At 38.7% G+C, this 26,956-nt stretch overlaps 2 protein-coding genes across 2 annotated transcripts in view; one reads left to right on the top strand and one right to left on the bottom strand.

Moving 5' to 3' along the window:
* Window positions 1-7,875, top strand: part of si:dkey-72l14.3 (Glyco_hydro_56 domain-containing protein) — a 28,368-nt gene extending 20,493 nt beyond the window's left edge. Inside the window, exons 3-7 of the mRNA XM_051949370.1 lie at window positions 1,273-1,521; window positions 3,345-3,491; window positions 4,068-4,154; window positions 4,942-5,148; window positions 6,119-7,875. Coding sequence (XP_051805330.1) covers window positions 1,273-1,521; window positions 3,345-3,491; window positions 4,068-4,154; window positions 4,942-5,148; window positions 6,119-6,508 — 1,080 coding nt within the window. The 3' untranslated portion in view covers window positions 6,509-7,875. The remainder of the gene's footprint in view (window positions 1-1,272; window positions 1,522-3,344; window positions 3,492-4,067; window positions 4,155-4,941; window positions 5,149-6,118) is intronic.
* Window positions 7,876-7,973: 98 nt separating this feature from the next.
* Window positions 7,974-22,888, bottom strand: borcs6 (BLOC-1 related complex subunit 6). Its single transcript, XM_022206317.2, has 7 exons — window positions 22,809-22,888; window positions 20,042-20,637; window positions 19,609-19,795; window positions 18,768-18,950; window positions 14,173-14,336; window positions 11,461-11,544; window positions 7,974-11,000 (listed from the first exon to the last, which is right to left on the bottom strand). The coding sequence occupies exons 2-7, from the start codon at window positions 20,624-20,626 to the stop codon at window positions 10,875-10,877; spliced, it is 1,329 nt and encodes a 442-aa protein (XP_022062009.2). The 5' UTR covers window positions 20,627-20,637; window positions 22,809-22,888; the 3' UTR covers window positions 7,974-10,874.
* Between the last annotated feature and the right edge of the window lie 4,068 nt (window positions 22,889-26,956).

Here is a 26,956-nt window from a genome sequence, read left to right as displayed (position 1 = left end):
TTATCTTCCGACAGTCAGACGCTGTAGGTGGAAGATATACCACCCAGATAGCAAACTATGGGTGAATCAATGTTGAATCTATGTTGAGACCTAACGTTGAAATTATACAGAAAGTGCAAGGTTGATAAAATGTTGAGTCGACGTTTGCTTTTCAACCATAAATCACACTTTACCTAGATAGCAAAAGATGTTAAATCAATGTTGAATTAGGGTTAAGAAGGTTGAATTTTGGTTACGGTTGAAGATTGATGTTTGGATCAACGTTGATTCAACAACATTTTGTCAACACTGAAGTTTGTGTTTAAAAGATGCCATTGAATCTACATTGTATTTTGGTTTAATTAAAATGTTTGACAAGTCAATGTTTAATTAATGTTGAATCTGTGTTTGCAAACATGTAATCTATGTAAGCAAACGTTGACTCAACATTTTATCAACCTTGCGCTTTCTGTATAATTTCTACGTTAGGTCTCAACATAGGTTCAACATTGATTCACCCATAGTTTGCTATCTGGGCAGGACTCTCTGTTTTGGTCAAGGTTAGATATTGTCTATTCTGACATGATTTAGCCTATGAGTTGTCTTCATGTTGGTTTTTAATCTAAATCTGACCCCTCTCCCAATTACAATATACACCTGAAGATAAGAGAGAACCCTCAGAACTGTTGCTGCCATTGCTTGCAATAGCTGCTGCTCTGTTGGTGTCACTTCTGCTGTCAGTAAACCTTGCTCACAACCTGCTTTCTCATTCTCTCGACATCGATGAACTTCTGCGACAAATATATGTCAGTCTCCAGTGTGTCTGCATCTGCCTCCTCATACTCTCTTGACCTCGCTGAACTTCCACAACAGAAGCTTTTGCCAAATTTTATCATCTCAGCATTAGGACTGGACCAGAATATCTGAATGCTCGGAGTACCCCTCCTCTCCCCACTGCTTTACTGTCATTAAGCATTGCTATATCACAGTCTTGTGGACTGCAGTCACCTCTGGGTCAGCGTTACTTTGGATTGGCCAGTCGTGCTGTATCACGTGGACCTACCTACTCTAATGTCACACTTCACTTCGCCCATGTTTGAAAACAGAAGAAAAAATGCAAAGATGGAGATATCCATGCTAATGCTAATGCTGTCGGCCTCCAGTGATGAACACCCCCCTTCATCAACTGGCCAAGTGCACTAGTGCGATGGTTGAAATCGTGGGAATTCACCTTTAAAAAATGGTTTGATCACAAACTGAAAAAACTTAAAATATCTGCTTATCTTGCCACAGGTGGACTTCGAGGCAGCAGCCCAGTCAGTAATGACAGAGACTCTCCGGGAGGTCAAAAGGTTACGGCCCAAAGCATTGTGGGGAATGTCTCCTTACCCCAGCTGCTACAACAGCAACCCCACACAAACCACGTTAGGCAACTACACTGGCCAGTGCCCTGCTGCAGAGATGGGCCTGAACAACGAGCTTCTGTGGCTGTGGAAGAGAAGCTCTGCCCTCTACCCTCTGTTCACCTTAGAGAAGCTGCAGGTGGGGACCTTTTATTGTATTTGCTTGTACTAACTGTTCATGCCCACTCATATCTTCAAGCTACAACAACAGAATAGAGTATAATCCATACAGGGGGCATCAAAACCTAGAAAATTATCATTACAGATATTAAATTAAATTAATGAAAACAACTTCCTGACTGGGCTGCACAGTGTTGTAGTGGTTACCACTTTCACTTTGCAGCGAGAAGATCCCCAGTTCAAATCCTGGCCTGGGCCTGGGAGCTTTCTGCATGGAGTTTGCATGTCCTCCCTGTGCATGTGTAGGTTTTCTCCGGGTACTGCAGCTTCCTCCCACAGTCCAAAAACATCCATCCATCCTTCCATTATCTATACACCGCTTTATCCTCTTTAGGGTCGTGGGGGAGCTGGAACCTATCCCAGCTGCCGTGGGGCAAAGGCAGGGGACACCCTGGACCTCAGAATATTTTTGGACTGTGATAGGAAGCCGCAGTACCCGGAGAAAACCCATGCATGCACAGGGAGAACATGCAAACTCCATACAGAAAACATGCTGAGGTAATTGGTAACTCTAAATTGCCCGTAGATGTGAATGTGTGTGTGATTGTTTGTCTGTATATGTAGCCCTGCGACAGACTGGCGACCTGTCCATAGTGTCCCCTGCCTTCGCCCTAAGTCAGCTGGGATAGACTCCAGCCCCCTCGCGACCCTAATGAGGATTAAGTGGTGTATAGAAACTGGATGGATGGAACTCCCTGACTGCAGAAAGCCAACTTGTAGAATAAAACCGAAAACCTCTACAATTCGTTTGACTTTATGAAAATCCCTGAAAGCCCAGAGATATAGCAAGAGTAAAGCCAACAAACCAAAAGACCAAAGTTATGGTTTCCTGACTTTCAAGCAGACACAAGGTTCTGTCTTTACTACAACAGGTGCACATAGGTTGCCTTCCACACTTAACACAGAAAACTACACAAGACTCCTGTGGATGTTTCTCAATGCCTCAAAACCTTTGCATTGCATTTGTCTTCATTTTTTATTTACCTGTGTCAAAAAAGTCAAGCATAGGTTAAGAAAAACAATGTTCCCTGTCTCATTGGGCAGCCAAACTCATCAATAATCATAGATGCAGGATTCTAATTGGTTGAAAGAGCCTGAGGTGTAGGACATTGTAAACAGAAGTGAGACTTTTCCAGTAATATAAACACTTCTGCACAGTATGAAAATCAGTTACTAATCTCTGCAGAGACAATTAACTCAGATGTCTCTTCTCTGACTAATTTTTGAGTTTCATCCACCACACTATAGCATAGCAGCTAGTTACAGATTAGACTGTAGCTCCATGTTAATATAATTATTCCTAAAGTGTCTCGAGCACAGTGGATGGACATCGCACAGGATGGAAAGCATGAACAAATCACATCACCTCCAAAGTCCTGCAGCAATTACTGTAATTACAAATATTTAAATGACAACTATAAAGATGTGGATGTCAGAGAATGTCTTTGCCTGGTATCTTCTCTAAACACACATTTGTTTTGAGCAGTATTTGTTTTCCTGGCACCTGTGCTGTTGTCATGTTTGCAGCATTGACAGTCCTAACCTTAACCCTTCCAGATTTGTCTACCCTTGCTGATATGTAAGGCATGAACTGGCCTGAAGAGTTGACATTTTCAGACAAAGGCAACCTAGTTTCAAGTGCTCAGGCTGCTGTGAAACATTCTGATGTACACACAAGAAAAACCCTGTGGAGTGAGCTTAAAAGAATAAAGATAACTGAGATTATTGTTGTTTACCTACTTCCGTTGTAAAAATGTGTGCTGCATGTCCTCTTTCCTACAGAGTGGAACTGCCGGAGCCAAGCGTTATTTATCGAGTCAAATAAAAGAAGCACTTCGAGTCTCATCTCTGGCCGGAACAGAGTTTGATCTTCCTGTGTTTCCTTTTGTCAAGAGCGTCTACGCATCGACTAATACTCTGTTATCACAGGTAAGAAATTACATGTGATAAGAATTATATATCTAGTGTCTGATTCAGGGGGGCTACAAATGAATTGCATCTTAGAAATGTTGAAAAGGAAACATAAAACACATGATTATATAACAAACGCTACAAACACACAGACAGCTCACCTTCACCCATCGACTTCAGCTACTGAAGAAAAAATCAGTTACAGAGACACAGAATTGCATCATCAACTGAAGTGGCTTGATTTCCAATTATTTCAAGCCCTAATGAACTAAAAATTAAAAGCACAAACAGGCTGATCCAAGATGACCCGAAGCATTGAAAAATATAGGGTGATAGATCTTAAAGAAGGCAGATTATTCCAGTCAGAGTGAGCTTTGGATTGGAATGCAGCGCATCTTTTAGAAAAGAATCAATAATAAAACAACAACAAAATGAAGAAGGGCAGAAGTAGGCTCCAGTAGTATCAAAGCACAGTTTATTTCCTAATTCTTACATTTGAAACGTTACTTGTAAAAGAGAACAAATCCAGGTTGGAATTGTGTTTTTCTCTTTTTTTGTAGATGTTTTCTTTCATTTGGTATTTTCTCTGTACAGGATGACCTGGTCAGCACCATTGGAGAAAGTGCTGCCATGGGAACAGCAGGAGTTGTCTTCTGGGAGAAAAGTGAAACGAAGACTGAGGTAATGACTTTACACTTACACAAAGTGCATACTTTATATACTACATATTTCCCCACTACAATGTTCAGGATCACCAAACAAATGTAAATATCAGACAAAGGTAACCCAAGTAAACACAAAATTCAGTTTTTAAAATTTATCTATATTTTATCTTTATTTATTTATAATTTATCTTATTTATGAAGGCAAAAAAAACTATTCAAAGCTTCCTGGCCCTGTGTGAAAAAGTAATTGGCCCTCTTGTTAAACCATGAATTAACTGTGGCTAATCACTTTTTTTTGGAAAACAAGTTCGATTTCTTTTTCACAGCACTGTATTTCCTCTAGTGCAGAGTTTATCTGGCCACTCATATTCATATGTACGTCCATTTTTTCCTGGATTTCAGTTCATAAACACAGTTTTAGCTTCTTGTCTGCCATAAAACTTTCGCATTGCATTTGTCTTTCTTTTTTTTTCATCTGTCATAAAAATGCAGCACTGTTTACGAAAAATATTAGCTTATAAAGGAAACATGCAGAGTGACTCCTGTATCCTTCAGTAATCACAGGTGGAGGATTCTAATTGGTTGAAACAGCATGAGAGGGAGGAACTTGGAAACAGACAAGAGAATTTCCTAATTATATAAAAATGTATGCACGCCGCATTAAATGCAGTTCTCTGCAGAGGCAACTGACTCACATCTTCTGTCATTAAATAGGAGACCATGATAATGTCTCCTGAGTTTCATCCATCACACTATCGTCCAGTTCCACCGTTTCTTTTATCATCAAACCGTTTGCTTCTCAGAGAGACTGTCAGGACCTGGCAGAGTTCGTCCGTAAAGTCCTGGGACCCTACTCCATCAACGTAACCACAGCAACCCGACTCTGCTCAGTCTCCCTTTGCCAGGGGAAGGGTCGATGCGTCCGACAAAACCCAGAGAGCTCCGTATATCTCCATCTACCACCTCCACCCACAGCACCAGACAAGGTGACGGAAAAGGTGACAGAAAAGGTGAGAAAATGAAGTTTTCGGCAATTCAAGATTTCTGTGTGTTCAGTTGATAAGGTCTGCTTATATATTGTACATGTCGTGACCAAGTCTCATGGAAAATAAAACAGGTCATATCTAAACTGAGGAGTTTCTGGTTAATTAGCTAACTACAGCGAAAACTACCATGGTCTAACACAACTGCCCTGAAAAGGGATCAGTTTGTGTTGAAGTTTTAAAGGTTTTAAACATATAGTCTGTTCTCACTCATATAAATTTAACACATTTGATGTTGTCACCAAGATTTATGTTAAAAAAAAAAACAAACAAAAAAAAACTTGAACCTGTATTTTAAGAACAATCTCTACAGAAACCACAGTGAAATCTTGTTTGTAGCAGGATTAATAAACATATTGGAGACTGGTGAGACAAATGAGCTTTCTACAATTTGCTGAAAAAAAATGAAAATTCCTTGAGAATGTCTCTAATCACTTCTTTGATTTGTCTGCTAGTAAACAGTTGTTTTTGTTGTTTGTTTTTTTTTACAAAGTCTGTATGGGGCATGCTATGAAATTACACCATTTTGCAAAAACTGTCATTATTTTACCCACGTTTGATGAAATTTTCACAATTTATCAATTTTCACTTGTTTTTGACCTTGGATGCCAGATTTTTGTCTTTACGGAGACGCAGAATAGAATAGAATAGAATAGAATAGAATAGAATAGAATAGAATAACCACTTAATTGTCATTCATTACAGTGTGAAATTTGTGCTACATATCAAATTTTGCACATTTCTCAGTGGAGCTTTGGTAATCATTTGTCATTAAGTAGAAATATTGCTTTGATTGTCAACACTATAAAAAAAGTCTTTCTGAGTTTCAGTCACATCACCAGATTCAGACTGATATCATAACATGTCAAACATTTCCTCTGAGATGCAGCTTTTTGTCTTTGCTAAAGTTAACATTAATTTATATCTTTCCTTTAAGCCTGAGGCAGCAAAAGTGACAGAACAACCAGACACAGACACTAAAACAGCCGAACCGGATCCAGCTGAGATCTGGAAGAAGGACTTCCAGTGTCAGTGGTACAAGACTGCAGACGGAGACGTGTCAGAGCAGCAGTCCCCCAAAGATGGAGTGTCTATCAGGAGGACAGTGCTAGAAAGCTCTGGAGCTGCAGCGTTGGCTACTAGAGCTTCTGCAATAGCTTCTACAACAAAACGTGCCACTGTGACTGAGTTTAGAGGAAGTAGTTCACCTGCTACTTGGAGTCCGATGCCTTCAGTACCAACAGACGATGGTAACAAACCACCGAGTGTCCCAGTCTGGACTGGTTTGCTGCTGCTGTTGACTGCAAGCCTTTGCCTGGATCCTTAAAACTATCCCAGCTGCCACCTGGGAGAGTAAAACTCTGAGTATAAGAAGTGCCCTTGAGCCAGACACTGAATCCCTGCTTGTGGCAGGTGTACTGCTTTGTTGCTGAACACAATCTGAATAGATTCTATAAAGGAGGACGACAAACTATGTCTGGAGCTGGATGTGCCAAGACAATTGTAAAACCCTTTGCTTTGCCCCCCCTCCCCCCTTTCAATTTCTACTGAATGTATTGTTTTTTCTGTAAAGGCAAAAGAAAAAATGACAAAATTGAGTTTTCTAACCTCACCAAAGACTTCTAAATTTATGAAACTGCAGTGAAGTATGTCTTTGCACATTTTGTTTTATGTTAAATGTTTGTAATATGACAAATAATTCTTCAGTTTAAGACTTACCGTAATCTGGGTTCTCTTTCTGGTACATAGAAGAGTCAGGTCGAAGAGCAAGTTCACCAAAAGAAAAGAAAAAACAACAAAACAATGAATTTCCATCGAAAAATCTATAAAATCACAGATAGTGACATCTGTAGATTATTCAGGATGAGTGGCAGCAGAAGATTGCCACTCTACAAATGCAAAAAAAGATTTATTTTTTTTTTACTTGTGATTTGGGTAAACTGAACCTTTAATCTGTCTTAAAAAGTTATTAAATTTCAGCTAATTTACAAGCAACATGGTCCACTGAGACTAAATATGGTGCAATTCCATGTCAGCACACTGTCTAAATGATTTATTTCTTCATTTGGTCATGAAACCGACCAACCAATAAGTGAAATATTACCTTTTTGTATTGCACTGACTTCCCTGCAGTAACTTTGATAGAATTACAGTCACAAACTTCAAGTTATTTAGCTGAAGCTGAATGTAAACCACAAAAATGGCGTCACTAAGATTTAACCATTTTATTTCTAAAGCTAAGAAAAGATTTACTTTTGAAACAAAACAAAAAAATAAACATTTGCTTTCATAGTTTAGAAACTGAACAGCTCGATACAGCAAAATAAAAATCCTTTGGGGGCAGTTTTAAGCGGTTTTAAGTTAGTGTTTGCTGTTGAAGACAATCTAGGAGAGGATGAAAGATGGTGTTTACTGTTGTCTGCCAAAAAAAAAAAAACATCTCTGGGCTAAAAACTTTGCATCTTTTATTTATTTATTTATTTATTTATTTTTACCTACCCCAAATGTTAAGTCTTCAAAAGGCCCATCTGTTGACCTGCAGCAAATATTTTCACAGCTCTCTGGCCCCCTCTGCCTGACTTCTGGTGAAACTACATTTGCTTTCACTCCTGTCATCACAGAAAAAGTTCATTTGTAAATAATAAAATTACTGATAACTGAATCCCATTTAGATGCAAGGCTCGTAGTATTGTACTAGTTCACTTCGTCATGATTCACACCTGCATACGTTTAGATATTTTTACAAATCTGTGTCGTTTCTTCTATGTCCTGTTAACACAAAGATCAGACAGTTTGCATTTTTGCAGCTCATGTAAATTTATTTGTTATTTCTCAATAAAATATACACTCAAGACGAACGGTATCTAAATCATTTTTAGTTACAGAAAGAGATCGTATGTACACAGGTGCATCTGATTGTACAACAGAAAATGAACCAATTATACATTTTTATATATTATAAACAAGAAGAAGACATTTCTTCTCGTCATCTCTCATCTCAGGGATCATTTCTCACTTCGAAAACACCTACCAAGGCTTCCAAATGTCCAATTTTGGGACATTTTATTCACCTACAAAAGAGCATTTACATCCTTATAGCTGTGGACAAAGGATTCAGGATGATCATAAACTTATATACTATATATATGTATGTGTGTGTGTAGGTTCTATATCTTGATGATGCTTCCATTTCTGTTTAAATTTTCTCCCAACAAATTTCAGACTTTCCCTAGCAGGTTAAGGAAACTGACAAGAAGATAAACAGCAGATTTAACATTAACAGCCAGAATAAGCCATTTTTTGCAAAGCCAATGATCTTGAAAGAGTACAGAGTTTCATATAGAGACAGTCAAGAGGTGTGCTGCTTCCAAATTTGTCATTTAATATCAGATTTAAGCATCAATTTCATGTCTGAAATTAAAACGTGTACTTACTTTGCTTGCAGTATTGCTCTCACAATGTTTTGGAGATCAAATATCCCAAAAACTACTTCAGTTGTGGGTTTAGATCAAACAAATTACACATTGGCCGTCATAAGAAATAGGTACAAGTATTTGGGTGGAAATCTAGAACACGTACTATGATCTACTATGAGTGCAATACCACAGTGTTTTTATGAAATCAGGTATAATGATTTATATTTAATTCAATGACACTGATGAGAACTAATGGTGAGTAAATTAAATACATCAACCAATACTCACTTTTGTTCACATCCAAAGATTTTGTCCTGAAACCTTTATTGACTGAATGTGACTTTTAGGATTTTATTTTCCAAAAATGTTTTCAATGAGGAATTTGAAGAAATCACCCAATTCCACAAGAATAAAAACCTGTTGCTCCATCCACAAACTAATTCCTACATGATGTTTAGTTCAACCCTCAGCTTGCAAAGAGTCGATAACGGTGCTTCAAGAGCGGCTTAATGGATTCAAAAACATGCTTTGAAACTAAGCGTTTCTATTGCATAAATTATTCCTTAAAAAGTGGCAGAACTTAAACTGAACCACCACAATCCATTTCATGAATTAAAAACCGTCTGCCTTCCGTGAAGAGTTTTCATCACTTTTCCTCGACAATTGACAACAATCTTCACTTAAATAATCCATTATCTAATCTATCTTCGTCATTTCTCGGTTTGACATGTGTTATCACAACGTGCGCAATAATGTTATTTTAAGGTAATTAAATTATTAAAGTGACTTATTTCGAAGCAAAATAGCCACATTCACGGCAGGCATGACCAGGATACACTGAAACAAATGATCTGAGACCTTATTCGGTGTTTTCTGAAGATGTTATTTTTCACTACAAGATACGGAGGCCTGTAAGTTGAGAGAACTGCGTTTGGATTTTACCGTATTCACTCAGTCCCGGCTGGGTAGCTAATGCTATCAGGCTGATGTGTTTTTAAGCAGCACAGATGAAACACTTTGCAGATTTTTAGTCCCATCTGTGCTCAAAGTGATAATGTATTTATTATTAAACTACTCACAACGATGGCATGCTTTGAAGTCATACAACCAGGGAATGTGGTTACAATTTAGGTTTTAGCGTGCGGCTCGAGGAAGCAGAGAATTATTTGTTCCCACGATAAACTGATGTAACTGAATCATCAGAAATCAAATGGATTCTGGATTCTGTGACTGTGCATTTTCTCAGAAGATCAGCGTCTATATCCAGTCTGACTGATGTCATCCTGAAGTTTCTCAGTATCGTACTATTTATTCTGTGAATGCTACATAAGATATTTTTCCAGTTAGTTTCTCTTCCTGGGTGTCACTGACTCAGAAGACTAAAGTGAGGTTTCAGCTCAAACGTCGTGGCTGGTTTACATTAAAGAAGAAAACCTGTGATTTAAAGCTTGACAGCTTTGTATAAATTGATGGACAATGTGAGAGAATCTGAGTGAAACAGCTTCAGTACTGACTGAGCTCATTACATAGTACCCTTCACTGACTGTACCTGCTCCCAGTGACACAGACACACAGTGTTTTTGAACAAGTATCGCATGCTGAGGAGACTGAATAAATAAACATATAAAAAAGACACACAGACACACGCTCCTCTCCCCTAATTTAGCCTGCAGTGAAACAATCTGTTGCATAAGATTAAAAAATAGACTTTCTGTTCCTGTGCAAAAGTCACTGTCTTCTCAGCAGTTTCTCTCGCCTCTCCACAGACAGAGAAAGAAACATCACCTCCATGTGGGCAGGAGAGGTTAGTGCAATCTGAACCGAGCAGGCTGGACGAATACTAACAAACTCCTTCGACGGTGAACGTGGAAAAAACGGGGCATCTATTCCGCCATCTTCTCAGTTTGTGTCCAGGGCACAAGTCACTCCAAAATAGGGTTAATTTCATGAGATTCTGTTTCTTGACAACTTGATTAGAGGAAATGCTTTGAAAAAGAGAAGAGAAAAGCTCAGCCCAAGAGCGAATTAAGCACGATTCATTTGAGGTCTCACAACACAAACATGGCCGTCTTCAAACGATGAATACAGGAACTATGAGCGCCGATCATCCAGCATGCCTAGTAGCAATGGTTTCTGGGACTCCAGAGGTGCACCGAGTCTTTGCTGCAGAATATGTGTGTGCTACCTGGTGACAGAGGGAGCTGCTTGCAGACATCCTAGTTTGGGATGTGCTCAATGTCTGATCTTTGCAGCCGGGACGTTTTGTTGTGGAGGGGGTTACTTGCAGATGGCCTCCAAAGCGTCTAGGGTGCGTTTGATGTCGCGGATTTGTGCCGCCAGAGTGTGAATGGGCTGCATGGAGCGATCCAACTCCTCGCAGCGAGCCATCAGCGTGTACATGCCCTGTTGAAGCAAAAATTAAAAAGACAATGCTTTAATATAGAACTCAGACATACCAGAAAAGGACAAAAGAATGCAAACTTGACAAGAATAAAAACTATGAAAACATTTTCTACTGTGGCTTTGATGACATAAAACATGCTTGTGATGGTGTGTTTTCTTCAAACCATTCATAGTTTAGTCTCAATTTTGTATAAAAAGTCACATTCTGTGAAGCTTGTTCCCCAAGTTCTCTCATCTAATAATTATAATACAATATTCAACAAACGAGAACAATATTTCTGTTCAAGAAGTTGTAGAAAAGTTAAGATAAATTATACACAAAAACATGAAAAAAAGTCCAGCTATATTCAATTTATGACCAGTTTTGAAGTGAAAGTGTTTTATGATTTCCTACATTTCCCAGAATTTCTACAGCTGACGATATATATGACAAAAACATGAAGAAAAACACACATTATACCTTAATACTCATGTCTACAGACTCTCCCAGGCTGTCAACAGAGTCTCTGTAGGTCTGAATGTAGCCCACACTGAGAGCCGTCATCTAGATCAAGGAACAACAGATCAATCAGGAAAAGGAAACAAAAGAAGTAAGTGAGCAACAACATGTATGTAACTTTGTACACACGTGGACAAAATTGTTGGTACCCCTCAGTTAAAGAAGGAAAAACCCACAATTCTCACTGAAATCACTTGAAACTCACAAAAGTAGCAATAAATAAAAATTTATTGAAAATTAAATAATCAAAATCAGCCATCACTTTGGAATTGTTGATTAACATAATTATTTAAAAAAACAAACTAATGAAATAGGGCTGGACAAAAATGATGGTACCCATAACTTAATATTTTGTTGCACAACCTTTTGAGGCAATCACTGCAATTAAACGATTTCTGTATTTGTCAATGAGCGTTCTGCAGCTGTCAACAGGTATTTTGGCCCACTCCTCATGAGCAAACAGCTCCAGTTGTCTCAGGTTTGATGGGTGTCTTCTCCAAATGGCATGTTTCAGCTCCTTCCACATATGTTCAATGGGATTCAGATCTGGGCTCATAGAAGGCCACTTTAGAATAGTCCAACGCTTTTCTCTCAGCCATTCTTGGGTGTTTTTGGCTGTGTGTTTTGGATCGTTGTCCTGTTGGAAGACCCATGACCTGCGACTGAGACCAAGCTTTCTGACACTAGGCAGCACATTTCTCTCCAGAATGCCTTGATAGTCTTCAGATTTCATCGTACCTTGCACACTTTCAAGACACCCTGTGCCAGATGCAGCAAAGCAGCCCCAAAACATTACTGAGCCTCCTCCATGTTTCACCGTAGGGACAGTGTTCTTTTCTTCGTATGCTTGGTTTTTGAGTCTATGAACATAGAGTTGATGTGCCTTACCAAAAAGCTCCAGTTTGGTCTCATCTGTCCAAAGGACATTCTCCCAGAAGCTTTGTGGCTTGTCAACATGCATTTTTGCAAATTCCAGTCTGGCTTTTTTATGAGTTTTTTTCAGCAGTGGTGTCCTCCTTGGTCGTCTCCCATGAAGTCCACTTTGGCTCAAACAACGACGAATGGTGCGATCTGACACTGATGTACCTTGGCCTTGGAGTTCACCTTTAATTTCTTTGGAGGTTGCTCTGGGCTCTTTGGATACAATTCCAACGATCCGTCTCTTCAATTTGTCATCAATTTTCCTCTTGCGGCCACGTCCAGGGAGGTTGGCTACTGTCCCGTGGGTCTTGAACTTCTGAATAATATGAGCCACTGTTGTCACAGGAACTTCAAGCTGTTTAGAGATGGTCTTATAGCCTTTACCTTTAAGATGTTTGTCTATAATTTTTTTTCGGATGTCCTGGGACAATTCTCTCCTTCGCTTTCTGTTGTCCATGTTCAGTGTGGTACACACCTTTTCACCAAACACCAGGGTGACTACTTGTCTCCCTTTAAATAGGCAGACTGACTGATTATGAGTTTGGAAACACCTGTGATGTCAATTAAATGACACACCTGAGTTAATCATGTCACTCTGGTCAAATAGTTTTCAATCTTTTATAGAGGTACCATCATTTTTGTCCAGGCCTGTTTCATTAGTTTGTTTTTTTAAATAATTATGTTAATCAACAATTCAAAAGTAATGGCTGTTTTTGATTATTTAATTTTCAATCAATTTTTATTTATTGTTACTTTTGTGAGTTTCAAGTGATTTCAGTGAGAATTGTGGGTTTTTCCTTCTTTAACTGAGGGGTACCAACAATTTTGTCCACGTGTGTATGTATAAACATCAATACAATATCATAAAATAAGAAAATACTTTATTAAACCCACAGTGGGGAAATCTGCAGTGTTACAGCAGCAAAGAGTACAGTACAAAACTGTAGGGAACATAAGTCCAAAAAATAAAAGTAAATAAGAAAATATACATAAGTTCTGTTGATATTAGGGCTGGCCCGAATAGTGGTTTCTGGTCTCCGAATACTCGGGCCCCTATTAAAGATGAATATCCAAATATTCATTCCGCCACATAACGTCCGACCGGGGGGGGCCTTCAGTTAAACTGAAGAATTAACAAACAGCAGAGGTCTTCAGCATCTTGTCTTGTGTTTATGCAACGAAGTGAAGCGTGACGTCAGAGTCGGCAGCAACCTGGCCATTCGGATGATGGTAAGAAACACGAACGGAGGAGCCGAGATGAGCTGAAGGTGAAGGGAAGAGACGAGCTCCGAATATTTTCGTCTGGGGGGAGGAAGGGGTGATCACATAGACATATGTGTATATGTCATAGACATATGTGTATATTTTTATGTGATCGCAGGACAGGATGAGCCAATGTGGGCCGAAGGCAGAAGAAGACAGTAGCGCCGCATATTCTTCCACCCGGTAACGTCCGACGTGGATACCAAAATTAATATCCGGATACCGCCGTAGCGAACGAATATTCGGATATTCGGGTCCAGCCCTAGTTGATATTGCACAGATTTTTCTATTTGTAGGTAATCTAGATCTTGTACAGACTCCTAAAAGTGGAAAGCAGCAACAATGCGCCGGGTTATTGTCCATGTAAAAAAATGTGATATTGCACAGTAATAGTATTACACAAACTGCAATAAAATCCTGAATCTAAACACACAATATAATGTAAACAGGGGTCATTTGAAAACAGAACCGACAGTTTCAAAGACTCACATTCTGGATGGTTCCATTGAGGCTTCGCATCATCATCTCCACGCTGTGCGCCACTTCCTGGGTGTGTCTCTGGAGGTCCAATAGGACAGCAGGATCAATGGGTGGGATGTCTGCCGGTCTGCGTGACAACCCCCGGCTTCGGTAGATGGGACCTGAACAGTCCGCTGGAGAGAAAAGACATTAGATGCAGAATATACAACAGTAGAGCTGCTTATTAATTTGGTGAATGTATCAACAGTGTAATGTAGAAAATGTAAAAGAAACAAGAATCCACAAACATGAGAAGCTTGAATGGATATCATTTGTGATTATCATGAGTAGTAATAATAATTATGAATGGTTAAGCTGACTATTATTTTTCTGTTGACTGACAATTTGACTCAGGACAGCAGCTAAAAGAAGAAAAAACTGACAAAGAAAAATGATATACACAACAGCCAGTGACAATTTTTTCATATTTCCCCATCTTCAAAAAAACAAGTGCATAAACAAATTATGCACTTAACCTAAGGAAGCCTTGTGGCTTGTGTTGTTAAATCCTAGAATCCACACTATGGGGTCAGTGGATGCGTCTCTATCTCTGGGAAAGTTTCCTGTCGTGCTGCAGCAGGACCTCGGTAATAAATCCATCCAGTTTAAACAAAGTCTCTGAGTCATCCATCTTAATTGAATCTGCAGGTAGAAGGAATGAGTTTCTACAGAGGCTGTATTGACTTTGTTCCTGGTTTTAAATTGAGTGGCCGGTTGAGCCGACTCTCTCATCAGGAGAGGGCAGCGGATTCCTGGAAAATCTGACAAGACGGATGGCCGCTAATGGACACGCTCAATGAGGTCAAGATGCTGAGCTTAAAGATGTCACTTATTTTCTGAAATTGCTTATGACCTTTCAGAAAACATATCCGTTCTTGGGGTTGAATCATTGCTGTCTCTTTATGCCGAGCTCAAACTAGAGGACTATGACGCACATGAGTAGAAACTGAACAGATATTCCTCTTTCTAATCTCAGACATGCACACAGTACGACTATGGAAAATAATGGTCCATCACACACTATTGATGACCCAGAAGGGTCAGAGCACTGCCTCACGTGATCCTAAAGGGAAGTAAGTAAACAAACAGAGTCTGTGGTGGAACAACTTGCTGTAATGGCAATAATACCTTACAGTGAGAAACAACAACATCAGGAAGCAAAATGAGTTTGGATAAGATGTGTGTATTCTGTATGCTAACTAACATTAGCCTCAAAAGCTAGAATGTGTAGCGTTGCCTGACAACATTTGCTGCTTCCAGTGACGGCACAACAATTGCAGCCATCCAGATTGTAATTCCGTTTGATATTATCAAAGCAACAAGTCTGCAAACTGTTCGGGAGGTTTCAGACTCGATCTCTGAATCCTTCAAAGAATTTATTTCAGGATTAACAAAGTTTTATCTTATCACATTACCAAATAATCAGAGCCAAACATCAGTACAGACACAGATCCCAAACCAGATTTCTTTTACGATTGTCGAGAGTGAGACAAGGATAAATCCGACAGAAACTCCTGTAGTTTGAGCCGAGCATTTCAAACACAGACTGCTTTATCAGCCAGGAACCAGCAGGAAGATGGAGAGAGCAAAGAAAAATGATTCAGATAAAAAAAATCTCACCAAGAGAGGTATCTCGTGAGGATTCTGTGAGCAAATCTGTAATTTGCTAGCTTGAAAGATGGTTTCTCTGACCACAAGCTCCTCTATTTTTAAATGTTTCCCAAACTGTCAATTTTGTAAGAAACCAGTTAAAAATAATGACCTGGGAAACTATGGGTGAAAACAATCAATATGCCTCAATGTTTGAAAAAAGACAAGATAAAACAAGAAGAAAAATAAACTCATGGGTTTCAATAGGGTCTTCACACCTTTGGTGTTTGGACCCTAAAAATGAGTACAAACTACTGTTTTCTTAAATATGTTTAACAAGGTTTAATAGCAATCAGAAAAAAATTTGTTGTGCATTAGATACTTGTTTGTTGTCGGGGGCCATTACTGTCTGAGTAACTGAATGTTTAATGTTTATTATGTACTGGTGCTAGAATTACAGCTTACATTATACTCACTGTCATTCCTACATTCACTACTATTTCTCTTTATAACTTCGATCTTTTAGGTGTATTTTGATATTTGCTTCAGAAAACAAAAACATTTCTGTCACAATCAAAGACTAGAAAAGCACTCGGAGAGCGCAGACCTCCGCCAGGCCATCTGTCTGTCTGTCTGTCTGTCTGTTAACAGCATAACTCAAAAAGTCATGGACGGATTTTCACCAAATTTTTACAGAATGTCCGGAAGAGCAAAAGTAACAATCGATTAGATTTTGGAGGTGATCCGGATCACCGTCTGGATCCAGGATTTTTTTGAAGGACTCTGTACAATTGAGAGATGGCCTCCATGACTTTTTGAGTTATGCTGTTAACAGACAAACAGACGCCGATGATTACATAACCTCCTGGCGGAGGTAATAATGATTAAGGACTTCTCTCTGAGCTAAAAACTTTAAAGGTGGTAACAGGAATTTTACATGGCTGCACAGTGGTTAGCACTTTTGCCTCGCAGCTAGAAGATGCCTGGTTTGCGTCCCAGCTTTCCTGGGATCTTTCTGCATGGAGTTTGCATGTTCTCACTGTGCATGCGTGGGTTTTTCCCTGGGTAGTCTGGCTTCCTCCCATAGTCCAAAAACATGCTGAGGTTAACTGATTACTCTAAATTGTCCAAAGGTGTGTATGCAAGTGTAATTGTTTGTCTCTATATGTGATAGACTGGTGACCTCTCCACGGTGTCCCCTGTCTTTACCCTTAGTCAGCTGGGATAGATTCGGGTCCCCAGTGACCCTAACGAAGATTAAGTGGTGTACAGACAATGGATGGATGAATTTTACAGCTTTTATTTCTACATTTGTCTACACTATCCATAGTTAGATGGTGCACTTCCTCATTGACCAAATATATCAGCCTTTCCTGTATCACTTTCACATGTTTGGCTTGTAAGAGTCATTTTGATTATTGAACCTACTCAGCCACAGCCAACAATCAAATAATAACATTAATGAACTGATAACTGAACGAAAAGAAAATTGTCTTGTGCCGCACAGTATGTTAACTGGAGCTACTGCACACTACCAAGTCACAAAATGAATCAAAGAATACACTCAGGTAGAATGGTGATAAATCACAATGCTGATGCATTGTTTGAACACTGCAGGGTATTATCTGATTCATGTAAACCAGTTCACAGCAATTAATTTGTTTAAGCGCACCAGTTTTCCATTACTTCTCATGGACTTGGAATGACCACATCTATGCATAAATGATGACCAGGCCTGTTAACATCTACAGGGGAAACCTATCTGTCAATCTGTCATTGTAGTTCCAACACTTTCACTTCCTGCTCAAATAGTATTTCTGACACCTCCTTCTGCAAATACAACCTCTGTTACAGCCTTCTGTCCTTCGAGTATAAAGATAAAGACATAAATATTGCAGGTGAAATATATATAATCACTTTCCCTGATGCAAACACAGGAAAAAGGCTCCCTCTGTGCACACACACTTAGAGCTACATCCTCTCAGCTGTGGACAGTGGATCAAAGGATCATTTCCAACTCCATCAATGACCTTATACAAGATAAGTCATCAGAGTGGTATTTCCAAAGGCCTCGAAGAAGTAATCAACTCCTTTCACAGCCGGGGTCACGGAGATATGTGGAGCTTCAGGGATTCTGTGTTATGTCTAAAGAAAACTAAAAGCAAACTTGGCTGACTGTATGAAGAGTTGCGTGGGTAGTAATACACTCCGTTGAAGGGAACTGTTCTCTTGAGTCATGACGTCTTTGGTTCTACCTGATATTGAGCGGCAATAAAAGCTTCTACACAAGACAGCTGAGTCATTCCAGCACAAGTTAACCCAATCTCACCAGATTTACACTCTCTACCTAAAGGGGGATAGACTGATTATCGCTTTTGTGGCCAATTTGTTCTACTATTGGTATCCGTATATTTATTCATCAATAAATGATAAGTTAAATGCACAACTTCAGGTCTGATGCAGCCTCTTCTCTCTGTCTATCATAACTCTGCGGTCTAAGAAATAAAAACTGAACAAGAAACACAAGCTGTTGCCACAAATCAGGACATTAGCTTCTGCCACAGTGGCTAAGGCTATGCCAAGCTGCCATAAATTATAGAATATGGAAAACAATAAGTGATAGAACTTAAAGATCTGGATCTTAGTGGGCCATAAGAGTGATAAAACTGTCAAAAAAAAAACAAAACATGACAAACAGCAGCAGGAAACAAACTGATCAATCTGAGTTGACTTCACAGACAGTGCCATAATTTAATCACTCTTATTTCTATTTTACATGTTTCCTGCTAAGACATGCTGTTAAAACATTAAAATTTAATTTAATTTTAGTTCCAAATTTCACTTATTGGACTTTCTTGATTACCAATAATCGGTATCGTCCCTAATGATATTGATTTATCCCTGCACTAAATCTGTGTTTGTGTCAAAATGTCAAGGGAAACTAACTGGATCATGAATTGCAGTGATAAACTCACAGTCACTGCAGTCCAAACTGGGCTTCGAGCTCATTTTGATCTTCTGCTCCAGGTTCTTGGTGATAAAATTAGTCAGGTCTCCTTCATGGCTGACTGTTCCTTCTAGTTCCAGTGCAGATGAGATTGTGGCCCGTCGGCCCTCTGACTGGCCACTTCTTCCTCCTCCTCGTGCCCCTAAACCACCTACAGAGAATGCCATTATCAGCATGGTATGTGGAAATATGGGAGCTGCACATCAAATACAGCTTTGGAAATAAATACTCATCCTTTGTGACCTACATGTTCTGCTTTCTCCTTTGAAAGTCTTGGTGGAACCAGACTGCATAATCTTAATGGAATAGCTGTTTGCTCATTTCAAGCTAGCCAGCTCTATCTGTCTTCATAAGGACAAAGCTGAAGGTCTGTCACCTCACAACTGTCTTCTTTCAAGGATTGTCAAGTTGTAATTTAGTTTTGATGCTCTGATGACTTCACATATAAAGCATATGAACCATGTGTGAATTTTGACATTTTAGCAGTTTCAAAATGTCATATTTAAAAAAATAATTAACTGCATGAACTGAATAATTTAAAATACATTTTCTCATCTCTTTTACAAGTTGCTGTAATTATTTAACCGCTATGATAAAATTCAAACTAAACTCTCAATGCTGAACGCCTGTTGTGCAGACTTTGTGATTAAAACAGCAGGTACTCTAGTAATTACTCTCTAAGTGGCAGTTACAAATTCAACTAATTTTGCTCTGTTGCTTTAATGAACAAGGTTTTACACATATCTGTCAGTTTAGACAAGTAAACAGAGGAGGAAAGAGCCAAACTACAAAAAAGACACATTATCTACCTCCACACGCTTGGCTTATTTCGTCCAGGCTCTTGCTGTCCTGCATCCCCCGGACATTGCGGACCCAGACCTGGGCCATAATGTGAGGGGGGCAGGGGGTGTCGTCTGAGGGATGAGGAGGAGGTGGAGGAGAGGCAGAGGAGGAGGTACTTGGACCAGGGGCTGAGGAGGAGTAGTGTCGGGAAGACTGTAGCCGTACGTGACGAAGCGAAGAAGAAAAAGAGGAGAAAGCAAGAAATTAAGTAAGACATTTGGACAAATAACTTTCATGTTTATTTCCTGGACACCCTATAATCATCTTTTCTGTTGTGGCTTTAGAAGAGACTGTTCTCATTACATCTGCTAAGTGTGTTTTTCTAACTCCCACATTGCTCTTCGGTAAACACAACTTAATAGACATGAAACATCAAAAAAACAAACATAGTTCACGAACCTCCGCCTCTGCTCTCCTTCCTGCATGCTGATTCCGCCACTTGCTCTCATTCTTCTCATCATCCTCTTCATCTTGTTTTTCCCTCTCCCCATCAGCCTCATCCTCCCGGCTGTCTGTGCCTCCGTCTGCTTCTGTCAGCTGAATGTCTGCGGTGGCATTATTTCTACACTGTGATGAGTCTTTGGACTGTCCACACTGTGCCGAGTCCCACAGAAGAACTGCATCAGGAGGATCCAGAGTCTTAGAGGCCTCAGGAATGTCTGTGTCTTTGGATTCTGAGTCTCCAGAGTCTGTCACATCAGTGATGGGAAGTTCAGCTTGTAATGATAAACTAGGTGTTCTAAAATTACCATCCATCTCTGTGTGCAAGTGGTTTTTGACATCATCCACTCTGTTTTCTCCGTCAACATGATTCTCTGTGTGTCCGATGGACCGGTCCACTGTCTCCTCCCTGGGACCAGGTAATCTGCTCCCCACACATTTCACAGAGACAGGAACATGAGGACCGTTCTCCAGAGCAACAGGTGTCACAACCCCATTAGCTGTTTCTGGCACTTCTGTGCCAATCACAGGGGAGAGACTCATCCCTCCACCTGCTGATGAAAAAAAGAAGGGATGTTACTGGAAGACTGCTTGTAGAAATCCAATCCATAATCCAGTTGGTTGGTTGAACCAAATACCAAAAGGGTTTTATGTTTATCACTACTGGAGGAAATAATGTAACCACAATCATGCTTTTGTCTTATCTTTTTTATTTTGAAAACATAAACATGCCTTAACCCATTTTCCTTGCTTGATCATCAGCTAAATCAGTACTTTGACCGAATAAAATATAGTCAGAAGTTTGAATGGCCCATGATTTAAATCATGAAATATGAGATTGAAAAATAAGAGAACAAACTCAAGAATCTAACCAAGGATTTACATAATTTTCACTGTTAATTGCAATGGACAGACTTCAGGTGGTATGTTTAACTTTTGAGGTTCAATATCCAATAATAAGAGTTCACCATGACTATATAACTCCAGGTTATAGTCCTGTTGTAAATGAACTATTCTAGTGTCTGGAGCTGCTGCTGTCTATGCCACCTTCAGGAACAAGACTCTCTCTGCATTGACTGTGAAGCAAAAAAGTTGACCAAAAGTAGTCAATACAGACATGAATGAGTGTGTAGGACCAAGACTTTGGATCACTTCTAACTTTCTCTCTGTAATCATTTCACATGCAAGCATTTTTTAAATTCACTGTACAGCTGTTGTTTTTATCTCATGTGTTTGTCAGATAATGTTATAAAATCATTAGTTCAGCGGTGCAGAGCTGCAGCTTGGAAACAACGCTGTGACTGCAGGTTAACATGTCGTCCTAACAAGCCGCTTTCAGTCATCATTTCATACTTGTTCTGTTGTCTGACGACAGGAAAAGAAAATATGTAAATGACAACAGATTTTTTGGGGAATCCAGCTGTATTAAAGTGCAGTATATGTGAGCACAAAGTGAAGCAAACAGTTGTACACACCTGCTGAGTTTAAGTTGTACTGAAGCACAACAACTGACATGAAAATACTGTTAGCAACACGGTACCTGTTTATTTATTTGAAATCAAACTTATGGCTTCCACCATCTCTGAATGTCCCTCAGCTTTACAGTTTCCACAGAGCTCTGACCATCGAGCATATGATCAAAACTAATGGTAACATTAGCCATACAGCAAGCTAACACTAAGGAATTGTTGTGAGGACATTACCATCAAAACTAAAAAGTAGTCGTCTGCATTTTTATTTCCTAAGGCTCTGGGAGTGCGTCAGAACTGGTTTGTTCACTCTTGCAGCCAACAGGAAAACATTTGGTGTTTTCTTTGTGACTGAGACATTTTAGAGTTAACAGAAGCAGCTCTAGAAAGTAAATACATCTGCTGGACTGTGAATATGCTGTTTATTCTACATGGCTCACCCGGAAATAGCAAGAAGACTGTGCCATTTTATGTAAAATGACTACTTGTTTTGTAGCTTCTACTTCTAAACTGAATAATATTCGAACGGTTCATAAAGCTGGGGCATTATGTAGTAGAGGGAAGGTTTAAGGAATGGCAGTAGTAATGGCAGTAGTGCATTTAGATCTTACCATCCTATATTTTACGAGTAGAAGGCATATACAAACAAAACAAAAGAAAATGGATTTTCACCGTAAGTGAAGACTGCATTTGATCATAACGTACATTAAATCCTTAAGCTCCTGTTACTTCTATCTTCAACGAGATTACCGAATCAAATCAAAACAGTAGCTGGTTGCGACACTTACGGATCAGATAATTTCTCCTGAGGCTGAAATGACGTAATATCAGACTCTTTGGCTTAACACCAGCAACACTAGCGCATACTCAGATAAGTTAACAGTTAACATAAGCTTGCATTTTAAGGTTTTAAGGAAACAACACCCACGAAAAATAAGTAGCTAAATAGTCCAAGAGGAACAACAACGAAAAAAGACAAAGACATAGATAAGCGTCTCTGAGCGACGAGGAAGTTGCTCTTGCTGGTGTTATTAGCCGCCTTGCTAGCTCGCTGTCAGCGAGTAATGTTGTTGAAAGATGCTAGCGGCTAACGTTAGCTGCCTGGGCCTCGAAAACACGAACGTTTTCACGGCTCGCTTCTTACTGTGTGACGCAGCAGCTCAATAATGGGTTTTTATTGCTAATATTCGTATGTATCGGCTGATAGGTTAGCACAATAGGGACACAGAGGTCAGTTGAATGAAGAAAACACTCACCAGAGCAGTTTCAATCCTGGAAGATGTAAGCAACAACCGAGTCCGTCCAAAATATCCTTCCTCGCGAATCCCAAAAGAACCGTTCCGCTTTACAAAAGTAAATGTGTGTTGGACTTTATTTCAAAATGTCAAAAGATGGTAACCTCTTTTCCAACTACATAACAATATAATATACAAGTTCCATTAAAAAAAAAACACATTTATTCTACTTTGTTTTTAGCTGACAAGTCATTGCTGTTATTCTTTATTTAAAATAATCAAAATTGTTTTAAATAAAGGAAAACATTATAGGACTTTGTGATCATGAGCATAATTTAACTCATGCATCCACCAATCAGTCAATCGACCATTCAACTAGATTAGAACAGACTTTATTTGTATGGGACTTTATATAGCATGCAATGAGAAAACACAAAATGAATTAAAGCAAAATAAAATATTGATAAATAAATAAAATGCAGATGATAGATAAACTACAAAAGGAAGTCAAGATTAATAAAAAATAATGAAAGAATACAGTTTAAAAAAATTGGAAAAATGTGTAACAATTAGGAAATGACAAGTTAAATAGCTTGATGACATAAAATAAAAATGAAAAATAGAGTACCGTAATAAATCATACATTGAATAGACCGAAATGTGTAAGTAAATAAATAGAGAAATCAATACATACAATTAGCTCTAAAAAATAGTAATAGTAATTAACCCTTTAAGCTTCAGTCAATTCCAGCCATTTTCAGTACAAAAAATCGCTAATATTCTATTTTTAAATAAAAAAAATTACGAAAAATACGGGGAATATTGGACGCGCATCGGGAGGTGCATTTCCTTGAAAACGACCGATTCGGGGATTTTATACCGACTTCAGGACATGTTTTGGACAAAATAGTTTACTGGCTTGTGTCATCTGATGTAAAAGGTTGGATTATGGCCGTTTTTTGTGGAATCTTTTTTTGTGTGTGTAATAATAAACCCGGAAATGTGAATCGCGCTGTGTGCTTTGAAGCCGTGTATAGAGAACGGATGGATGAATATTTGTTTTTGTCGGACAAATGTGTTTTTCTCACCCGCTGTGGTAATCGCATCTGAAAGTGGTTTATACCGGCGGATTCATGAGAATCTAAGCTTTCCATCGGTGTATAGTGTTTGTATAATCGCGTTTGCACCCGTCGGACATTCTTGAAATTCCTATGCAAATTAGTAGGTGTACCGCCGGCGGAACACTGAAGCTTAAAGGGTTTTAACAAATAAAGTAAAATTAATTACAAGCTTGACTAAAAAAGTAGGTCTTGAAGGTTTTTAGAATCTGTGGAGTCATAGGAGTGCCATAATAAAATATAAATCTGTTTTTAAAAAATAAGAAAATAAATGTGTAAATATAAAGATAAATAAATAAATTAACAAATGTGTAAATATAAAGAGAAATAAATAAATAATTAAATCTGTTAAAAAAGAAAGAAATGTGTAAATATAAAGAGGAATAAATAAAAGAATAAATGAATAAATAAACAAATATATAAATAAACAAACAGGAAAATTTTGTCTTTGCTTTTCCCTTTTCTCTTTTTTTCCTTTTATTTTCCAGTTTGTCATTGTCTTTTCCTTTTTGCATTTGCTTTTTCTGTTTTGCATATTCTGGGAGTTTATTTTTCCAGTCTACACTGCAGGAACACCTACTGCAACATGTGAATCAATCATTAATCAACGTTAACAATTAGAGAATAGATTTACTGTTTTATTCAGTTAAACCTCAGAGACTCAGCAGATATTCAGGACCACTGACAACACTTAACCTTAACCTTACTGTTTTAATCACATTTGGGTTTTCTAAATGTTACATTAATGTGAACCAGCGTCTCCACTGACACTTTTTTTAACTAAATGTCCCACATTACACACATTAAACACAACACACTTTAGCTGTTTACATGAAACTCAACACAAACATCGTTAGCTTAATGATACATTAGCTTTAATCAGGCTACGACTGAGCAGCCTGCTCAGTTAGCATTGCTAATTCACATTAAAGCTAATATTTACTGGATGCTAATTCTCTTCTCTGGTCAACACACACACAAATAAACTCCATCAACATCTAGAGTACACAGCACACATTATATCTGACACTACAGGTGTATATAAAGTGCATTAAAACCGGCACCATTAAGAAAATACACATTAACTTACTGAACTATCAGAGTCCTTTCAGTGTCTGCTGGTAGAATCAGCCAAAGCGCCACGCTGACATCGCCTCACACTGAAAGGACTCTGAAAGTGCATTTTAGAGCTATCACTTACAATAACATGCAAAAGACCCAAGAAAGTAATTTTGAAATGCCGGCTTATTTATAACTGCTTAGTTTCCCCCAAAAAATGTTCACATCAAAAATCAATACCTTGCATAAAATAAGCAAATTTTCCCTCTTTTATCTCACTTTGCTTTTAGTTAACCTGTTATCAGCTTATGCTCCTTTAACCCTTGTGTGGTCTTGCGGGTCAAATTGATCCATTTTATAGTTTTAAAATGTGGAAAAGAATATTTTCACAGTGAAACTTCTGTTGTCCACATTTTCAACATTTTTGGGAAATTTTTAAAAATTTTTTGAAAAAAAAAGTTTTTTAAGAACATTCACAAAAAAAATGAACCAAAATCCAGTGAATTTCGCTGGATTTCCACAGATAGCTTTTTCGCGCGTTGGCATGTTTTAACCAGTTTTCTGCCTTCGGTTGATTCTACAAGCAGACCAGTGTTCCCAACTCCTCAGTAAGAAAAGTAGCTATTGGCTGTCCAAAAAGTCGCTAGCAGTTGCTACATGATGTCATTTCCATAATTTCCAGTTTGCATGTAATTGGAATCAACCTTGTAGGAGAGGGGGATGATGTTGTGGGAGAGACAAAAAGTGAGTATAAAACACCCAAAATATTTTTTGAACTTGAGACTAAATGCAGAGATTTATTTTAGTTTGACAGTGAAGAAACATTTTCATTTACATCCCGCTCTGTAAGCCAAGACTGGGTCTGCAGCGACTTTGTGCATGCACGATTCATCAGTGATGTGGGTCTCCTCTATTCAGACAGTGGGATGCTGCGGGGCTCCTACACGGACCGCCTGTGAGTGCTTTGAGACGGGGAGGAGCTCACAGCAGCCCTTGCTGAGTGTTGAGGACAGTAGCTGCAAAACGATACAAGCTTTCATGTCAGAGTCTCTAAAACACCAGAAAAAGTTGCTACATTTGTCGCTAGTCGCTTTTGACAAAAAAAAGTCTCCAGGAGGCTTTGGAAAGTCGCTAGATTTAGCGAGAAAGTCACGTCCATCAAGTAAAAACGGAAAAGGCAATGACAAAACAGAAACAGCAAATGGAAAATGGAAAAAGCAAATGCTAAATGGAAAAGACAATGACAACATTGAAAAATAAAAGGAAAAAATAGCAAAGTTACAAACAAAGAAAACATTTTCCTTTTTATTTATTTATTTATTTATGTATTCCTCTTTTTATTACACATTTATTTCCTTATTTTTAACAGATTTCTTAATTTATTTTTCTTTATATTTACACATTGATTTATTTAATTATTTCTCTTTATATTTACACATTTATTTCTTTATTTTTTTTAACAGATTTATATTTTATTGTAGCACTCCTATGACTCCATATTTTTTTTTTTAGAAACACCCAAGCTGTGTGAGATGAGAATAGTTTATCCTGCATGTGTCTCTGTTATTCCAACAGATGGAGACAAACACCACAGACCTTCAGGCTTCACTACTCCCACACTGTAAGTTCCTTATTGGTGATTTCACCTTGTTAATGTATTGATCTAAGCAGAGCAGAGAGGGACAAAGACTCCAATCAGCCTGAGGGGTTTTCCAGCTGAACCTGAGATCTGCTTCAGTCATGCAGCTGAGCAACAAGGAAATTCTCTCTAATAAATTATGAAACACTGAGATGTCTGTTATTTTCTTAGAATATTTAGACCCTCCAGAAAAACGCGATTATGCTATCACATGAATTCCCGCATTAATCACCAAAATGCCGCTGATTATGCGGGGGTCAATTATTTCCCAAAAGGCTGCATAATCCCCGCAAAACAGGGCATAATTCCCGCAAGAATCTCACATTTCCATGAAAGAAAGAGAAATATACGGG

The sequence above is a fragment of the Acanthochromis polyacanthus genome, chromosome 6 (genome assembly GCF_021347895.1).
Source record: "Acanthochromis polyacanthus isolate Apoly-LR-REF ecotype Palm Island chromosome 6, KAUST_Apoly_ChrSc, whole genome shotgun sequence".
NCBI lineage: Eukaryota > Metazoa > Chordata > Actinopteri > Pomacentridae > Acanthochromis > Acanthochromis polyacanthus.
Note: the sequence above shows the minus strand (reverse complement) of the source record. Positions and strands in the feature narration are given on the sequence as shown.

What these genes read in the sequence shown, in the direction of transcription:
- borcs6 (XM_022206317.2), bottom strand. Translation starts at nt 20,626, where the DNA reads ATGAGTCTCTCCCCTGTGATTGGCACAGAAGTGCCAGAAACAGCTAAT. An exon ending in GAAGGAGAGCAGAGGCGGAG is followed by an intron (nt 19,796 to 20,041) that starts GTTCGTGAACTA and finishes GTACGGCTACAG; the next exon opens with TCTTCCCGACACTACTCCTC. An exon ending in CTGTAGACATGAGTATTAAG is followed by an intron (nt 11,001 to 11,460) that starts GTATAATGTGTG and finishes TTGCTTCAACAG; the next exon opens with GGCATGTACACGCTGATGGC.